Source organism: Triticum aestivum, chromosome 7B, assembly GCF_018294505.1.
Source record: "Triticum aestivum cultivar Chinese Spring chromosome 7B, IWGSC CS RefSeq v2.1, whole genome shotgun sequence".
NCBI lineage: Eukaryota > Viridiplantae > Streptophyta > Magnoliopsida > Poales > Poaceae > Triticum > Triticum aestivum.
In genome coordinates this window covers 714,264,093-714,271,953 of record NC_057813.1, presented here as the reverse complement: position 1 = coordinate 714,271,953, position 7,861 = coordinate 714,264,093, and the positions used below count along the sequence as shown (strand labels likewise).

The 7,861-nt window shown below is 52.2% G+C and overlaps 1 protein-coding gene across 1 annotated transcript; it reads right to left on the bottom strand.

The window, feature by feature from the left end:
• Positions 1–2,294: 2,294 nt before the first annotated feature.
• On the bottom strand, positions 2,295–4,150 carry LOC123159866 (desmethyl-deoxy-podophyllotoxin synthase-like). The gene has a single exon (XM_044577681.1). The coding sequence runs from the start codon at positions 4,035–4,037 to the stop codon at positions 2,508–2,510; it is 1,530 nt and encodes a 509-aa protein (XP_044433616.1). The 5' UTR covers positions 4,038–4,150; the 3' UTR covers positions 2,295–2,507.
• Between the last annotated feature and the right edge of the window lie 3,711 nt (positions 4,151–7,861).

The following is a 7,861-nucleotide window of genomic DNA, read 5'->3' as shown; positions in this document are numbered from 1 at the left end:
TAGATACACCCCGGACTGTCGGATCCGGGGGCTGAAGCGAAAAGGTCCGCCATGACAAAAGATTTTTAATCCGGCTAGGTGCTATGTCTTGAGTTTGCGTTGGTTTTCCTTAAAGAGAAAAGGGTGATGCAACAATAGTAGCATAAGTATTTCCCTCAGTTTTTGAGAACCAAGGTATGAATCCAGTAGGAGGCTACTCAAAAGTCCCACGCACCTACACAAACAAACAAAGAACTCGCAACCAACACAATAAAGGGGTTATCAATCCCTTCACGGCCACTTGCGAAAGTGAGATTTATTAGAGATGGTATGATAAGATAAATATATTTTTGGTATTTTATAATATAGATGCAAAAAGTAAAGATGTAAATAAAAGTAGATTGAAAGCAAATATGATAAGAGATAGACCCGTGGGTGAATAGAGTAACTTGATCTCACTTGTTAGTGGGGCAATGAGACGTAACTTATTTGGGACCTGAATTGTTGCGTACTTTCGGGTACTCATATGCGTTGTTGTTGGTGGTGGTGGTGGTCGGAGGGAAAAAGTCTAAAACAGACCTTGAAGTTGTAGACGAAAGTTAAATCAAACCCTAAACCTTGAATCCCGGAAATTGGCATTCTGAACTTGTAATCCCGGTCTATTTTGGACCCTAGACCTGTTTGGCACACTGGAAATCAGAAAATCCCGACCGGAATAACCTGCTATTCAGAATTTGGGCCGGCCCACTATAACACAACAAGAAACCGTGAACATTAAAATATATTCGCACATTTCTAAATTTTCTAGAAGTTAAAAAATATTCCTGTTTTCTATTTATCACACAAATTCAATTCCTTTCGTGTTTTTTATTTTTTCCTAGAATTTTCAAATTCTATTCACATTTTGAAAAATTGTTTGTGATTTCAAAAACAATTCTAAAAGATGTTCAGAATTTCAACATTTTTCACATGCTATGAAAATGTTTCAGATTTTCAAAAATTGTCACATTTTATAAATAATGTTTTTAGAATTTTTTAAATGATGTTTTTAGAAAATGTTTCGGATCATTGGCTAAGGACTCGTCTGGGCCGGCCAACCAGACATGAAGCGAGCTTTTCTTTTCTGAAAGCTGAAAAAAAGTGCAAACACTTTTTGACACATAAACATTTTCTGAAACCTGAACATAATTTTAAAGTGTGAATCCTTTTTGAAAATTCTAAAATTAGGAAAAAATTGAAATCTGAACAAATGCTAAGAATTTATTTTTTGAAATTTAAAAAATGTCACAAGTTTTAAAAAAATGTACGGACCAATTCAAACAAATGTTTATACAATGTAAAATGATATTTGTGTGATTCAAAAATATTTCATACATTCAAAAAAATGTAGCATTTCAATAATGTTCATGAGTTTAAAAAAAATGTATTTGTGACATTTTCAAAAAAAAATGTGTAGAATGAAAAAAAATGTTTGCTTGTTGTAAAACATTATGTCTTACACTTAGCAGAATATTCTTGGCATGTGTTTGAAGAAAGGGTCTACAAATTTAAAAATGTTGAACCATGCATAAGAGTGTTCGTTTAGTTTTATAAAATGTTTATTGTCATTAAAAAAATGTAAACATGTATTTAAAAAAATATAACCATATTCAAAAAAATGAAAACATTTACTTTAAAAATCTGCATAATGTTGAAAATATCAAAAGTTTATCAAAAAAAATTTTATATGTATATTAAAAATGTACATTGGGTACAAAGAGAAAATAGACATGTGTAAAAGAGAAAAAAGATAACAAAACAAAAAAAGGAAAAAAACAAAGAAAACCCAGAGCAGTGCGCGCGCGAGCGACGCCGCTAATGACCGACCCAATTAAGCAAATACCGGCTAAGTTCTCTCAAGGTTTAAAATTGGCCGGCCCAATTCAACAAATACCGGAATTATAGAATTTGATGTTCTGATTTTCAGGGATTAAAAGTTTAGCGTTTGATTTAGCTTTCTACTATAAATTCAAGGTTTGTTTTAGACTTTTTCCGTAGTGGGAGGGTGGGGTGGCGAGTGGTCGGTTTGTGCTGGGTGGGCATTTTTCGGGTACGGTGTGCCCCATGCGCCGTCGGTGTGCGGTCACTGGAGAGGTGGGTATTCACTGCGCTGGCATTTTCTGAGCACGTGCATTAATTGTCGATGAACGGTGATGGGATTGCCGGAGAGGGTCGAGCTCGGTTTGTGCGCATCGGAGAGAGTCAAAATTGTAGTATTAGTTACTTTTGTACCTTGTAATTGTAAACATGTACTACTTCAGGAGTTTTCTACCAGATGAAAAATTGAAATAATTTACCAGAAGCATCATAATTTTGAGAAAAAAACTACAAGATGCAAAATTGAAATAATTTACCACAAACACCATAATTTTGAGAAAAATTTGCAGCGACGCAAGCTAGACGATCGATCATATATACGCCCACACGTCGATCGATCTCCACGTACATTTTTTTTTTTTTTGCGGGTGAATCTGCACGTACAAATTTATTTAGAGAGGTGGTACGATGACGGTAGCATGCAGCAACAGGTCGCTCTTCCTCCTCGCCGTGATCCCGAACGCCTCCGCCATGTCAAGCTCCTCCGTGCCGCCGGGGAGCTCCCAGTCGAAATGGAAGAGGAGGCTCGCCAGCGCGAGCTCCATGACAGCGAGCGCGAACGCGATCCCGGGGCAAATCCTGCGCCCCGCGCCGAACGGCACGAGCTCGAAGTCCTCCCCTCCGAAGTCCACCGCCGCCACGGAGTCTTCCTCGAACCTCTCCGGCCGAAACTCCTCGGCGTCTGGGCCCCAGCTCGCCGCGTCACGGCCGATGGCCCACGCATTGACCAGCACCATGGCGCCCTGGGGCACGTCGTACCCCAGGACGCGGCGGGTCTCCCGGCACTCCCGAGGAACCAGCAGCGGCACCGTTGCGTGCAGCCGGAGCGTCTCCTTGATCACCAGCCGCAGGTACGGCAGCTCCTGCAGGGCCTCCTCCCGGACGCGGCTCTGCCCGGCGAGCGCGCCCCGCACCTCTGCCTGCGCCCTCCGGAGCGCCGGCCGGTTCCGCATGAGCTCCGCCGTGGCCCACTGCAGCGTCGACGCCGAGGACTCGCTCCCGGCCCCGAAGAGATCCCTCACCACGGCACGGATGGTCCCGATGTCGAGAGGCGCGCTGCCACCGCCGTCCAGAAGCACATCCAGGATGTCCGCCTTCTCCTCCTCCCTTGCAGCGCCGGCCGCCTTCCTCGTGCGTTTCTCGTCGATGACGCCGTCCATGAGCCGGGTCATCTCCCGGACCACCGCCTCCACCCTGCGCGCCGTCCCGCTGAGCGCACGCGCGAGGCGCGACGACGGGAACAGGTCGGCGAGGCTGAACCCGGCGGACACTCTGATGCCCTCGTCCAGGCACTCCAGGAAGGCGTCGCGGTCCGCGATCCGATCGCCGACCATGGCGCGCACCGCCACATCGGCGACGTACGTGGTGACGAGGGAGCTGATGTTCACGGCGGCTCCTGCCGCTGCGTCCGCGGCCACAGAGGCGACGAGGACGGCGGCCTCGGCCTCGCGCGTCCCCCGGAACGACCGGACCCGCGGCGCGCCGAGCAGCTCCGTGACGCAGAGCTTGCGGACGCGGCGCCAGTGGTCGCCATACGGCGCGAGGGCGATTCCGAGGCCGTCGGCGGTGAGCGTGGCGATGGTGTTCGTTCTCGGCCGCGTGGCGAAGGAGACGTCGTGGGTCTTCATCACCTCCCTCGCCGCGTCCGCGGACGAGGCCACGACAACGGGGAGCTCGCCCATGCGGAGCAGCATGAGCGGGCCGTGCCGGAGGGCGAGGTCGCGCATGGCGCGGTGCGGGAGCGCGCCCACGAGGTGGTGCATGCTGCCGATCACCGGCAGCTGCCATGGCCCCGGAGGCGGGGTCGGCCGCATGCCGACGTACTGCTTGCGACGCACCCTGAGTTTGACGACGAGGAGAATGGGGAGCAGTAGGATGGCGGCGGCCAAGAGGAGGCCATGGTTCTCGTGGTCGGCTGCCATGGCTTGGGACCAATCGAGCGTAGTTATGTTTCAGCTAGTAGTTGCACAGCGTTGCTCTCCGAGAATAGTTAGTTAGGTGATGAATGCCATTGGAGCACGATTTTGGAGCAGATGCTTGCTATAGTAGTAGGTCCCTTCCAAAATGGACCATCTTTCAGAATTATATAATTGCCACGCTCAGCGCCAGGTAATAAGATGTGAATTCGCCCATGCGGAGCAGCAAGTTAAATTGGCAGCAAGTATACTCTACTCAGAATCGCCGTTCCATCATGACTATACGACCTAAATTGATAAGTGGATTTTTTTGAGAAGTGGATTTTACAATTCTGGCCCTAGAATCCACGATTACCTGAATATCATTACTCCCTTCGGATGGGAACATAAGTCGGGCATGGTAATTTTAGTCGTCGATTTAACTAGCAAAACATGTATAATATGTCACGGAAAATACATGTTTAGAAAATTCATTCAACATAAATCTAGAGATATATTAATTTTTATGTCATACGAAACGTGTTTCACTAGTCAAAGCAAAGACAGAAAAACTCATGTCTGACTCCTTTGGTGCTAAAGAGGCAAGCGCAGGCGCGGAGTCCCGAGAAACCAACCAAAGATTTCCATTCCCGTGCAATGAGACCAAGACCGCCAGGACGGCAGGACGAATGTCATCGCCGAGCCCACCATGGCGTCACGAGCAGAAACTTTGCAGGCGAAGACCACCTTTCGTCAGGATAAGATGTACTACTTGTCCCCCTTTAAAATTGGCCGTTATGGGACCCCTTCCCGCCTTCGTTCGGAGGAAGAGGACCAAGGCCACAATAAATATAGCTTAGCCACCACCATAGGAGGGGATCCAGGACGAAAACCCAAAACCCTCACTAGCTCACATCCACACAAGAACAACCCTCCTGAGGTTGTTCTTTCCCTGTACTAGTTTACCATCAGCCACTCGCGAGGCTAATCCACCCCAAAGCAGGAGTAGGGTCTTACACCGCAAGGTGGCCCGAACCTGGGTAAACTATCGTGTCCTTTTCCTTTCTTGTTCATCGAGCTAGGCCGTGAGAACGATGAACTGGTTGGCTGAAGAGGTTGAGTTCTTCGCACACGCCCCAGAGTTCGAACCTTTCTTGGTTTTGCGGAGCCCTGATTCCGACATTCGGCGCGCCAGGTAAGGGCGTGTCGAAGCCTCTCTTCCGTCGGTTGTTTCATCGCCGTTCCGCCGTTCTCATGACCGACGCTCGTTCATTTCATGCTGACCGCCCGGCAGCCCTCGCCGCCCGCGTTGCTCAGACAGCGCTTGCGGGCGACGGCGCCCCTCGCCGCTCCCCGTCACCCGCGGCTAACGCTGCCACCGACCCCGCGGTCCACGAGCAGCAGGACTCGTCGCTGCAGCCTTCTATGTGGCGTGATGGTCGCACCGCCACTCCGTCGCTGACTCCAGCCGCTGCTTCATCTTCCCATGCTCGTCGTGGGTCGGTGAACCTGCAGGCTGCGTTGCTCATGGCGCACGAGCTTCTGCGCTATTGTCCGGTCGATAACTTCTATGAGGACTGGCTGGACCGCATCGCCCAGCTCGTCAGCACCGCTGGAGAAGCTCCTGCGCTGTCTCGCTCGCTGCCTCCCCCGCTGCCTCAAGCAGGCGACGTGGCGCACAGTGTGCCTCCTCCTCCTCTCTGGCGCGATGTCGTCCCCGAGCCAAGGGTGAGGCCCCCCAGCGTGACCCGGCGCGCAGGGCGCCAACGCGCGACGAAGGAAGCTGCCAAGTGGTGCAGCAACCTCAAGGAGAGGCGCGTGCACTCCCAGCACCGCCATGTCAGGACCGTGTGCCACCCGAGGCGGCAGCACGCGAGCGCCAAGACCAGGCTCCCCCTCCGCGGCAGGCTCCCGCGAGCGAGGCAGGCTGCTGAGCATTCACTCCGGAGCCGTGCCGCGTCGTCTGGCCCGACAAGTTCAAGCCGGATCTGTCTCCGCGTTATGACGGCACCCCTGACCTTGCTGAGTTCCTCCAGCTCTATGAGCTGAGCATCAAGGCGGCGAACGACGACGAGAAGGTCATGGCGAACTGGTTTCCCATGGCTCTCAAGGATGGCGCGCGCTCGTGGCTCCTGAACCTCCCAGTGGGATCGATCTCCTCCTGGGATGAGCTGTGTGAGCGCTTCATCGCCAACTTCTAGGGCACTCGTAACCGTGCCCCTACTGCAGGCGACACGCGGCGCATGAAGCACCATCCAAGGGAGACCTTGCACAAATACATCTGGCGCTTCACCAATGTTCTCCTTAAGATCCCTAAGGTGTCGGACGAGGCCATCATTTCAGCATTCACTGATGGCGTCTGGATGTCAAGATTAAGGTAGAACTCGCCATACACGAGGACCTGTGCTCGGCTCTGGAGATGTTCAACATGGCAACCAGGTGCGCGAGGGTAGATGAAGGTCGCCTCTCCCTCCTTGAGTTCCCGGAGGCCGACCCTGAAGACAAGAAGGTCAAGGCCAAGGACGTGAAGCACAAGAGCCCAACTGTGCTCCTGGCCGAGCCCGTGATGAAGTGCGGTTGCGATTCCTCCAAGGGCAGCCGCCCGTTCTGCGTCTTCCACAACATCCACATCCACAACACCAACAACTACCAAGAGCTCAGGGCCATCCGAGGAAGGCGCCTTGGCCGCCGCCCTGAGCTCAACGACCGCGGAGGAGGCCATGGTGGAGGCCGCTGGGAGAACCGCGACCCCCGCCAAGACTGGCGTGATCAGCCTTGTGAGGACCGCTGGCACAGGGCCAGCCTCTCGCGATGCCTCCTGGAGGGACCAACCCTGTGAAGACTGTCCCTAGGGCAACACCAGCCTTCCTCCATTGCTATTGGCACCAAGGAGGAACGATGACCACCGCCAAGATGATGGGGCCGGGGGCTTCCAAGATCCTCGGCTATTGCCTGCATCCTGGGTGGTGCTCAGGCCCCCGCCTCCCATCACGTCTTCAAGCGGTTCGCTTGTGAGGTGAACGCGGCACTCCCCAAGCTCGAGGCGTCCCGTCCCTTCAGGTGGTCCAAGTACACCATCACCTTTGACTCTACAGATCAGCTCAAGTGTGTGTCCACCGCCCGTGCACTCCCAATGATCTTCTCACCGACCATCAGCAACGTCCTCATTACCAAGACATTCATCGATGGAGGTGCGGGACTGAATGTGCTCTCTGCCGTCCCAATGTGCTCATTCGAGAAGCTCCAGGTTCCCTACGACCAGCTCCACCCCACCAAGCCCTTCTCAGGGGTGACCGACGGCTCCACGGCCCCCCTAGGGCAGATTTGCCTCCCTGTCACCTTCGGCAAGCGTGACAACTACCGCACCGAGCTCATCGACTTCGACGTCGCCCACATTTGCCTCCGGTACAACGCCATCCTTGGGTATCCGGCCCTCGCCAGGTTCATGGTAGTGACTCACCACGGCTACAATGTCCTCAAGATGCCAGGAAGCGGCGACATCATCACGGTCGCCTGCAACGAAAAGGATGCGGTGTGCTCCCTCAAGCGCGCCTACCAGGCTACGACAGTCGAGAACTGATGTCGCTTGAAGCTACATCGGTACTTCCCCAAAGAGGAAGGGATGATGCAGCACAACGGCGGTAGGTATTTCCCTCAAATATGAAACCAAGGTTATCGAACCAGTAGGAGAACCAAGCAACACAACGTAAACAACCCCTGCACACAAATAACAAATCCTCGCAACCGGACGTGTTAAAGGGGTTGTGAGTCCCTTCCGGGTACGACACCTCAAGATAGGCAAACGAACGTGAGATAAAATTATAGTAGATTGATAGATCGAGTGCAAAATA

Excerpts from the sequence above, each read along its gene's own strand:
- LOC123159866 (XM_044577681.1), bottom strand. The coding sequence starts at position 4,037 with ATGGCAGCCGACCACGAGAACCATGGCCTCCTCTTGGCCGCCGCCATC.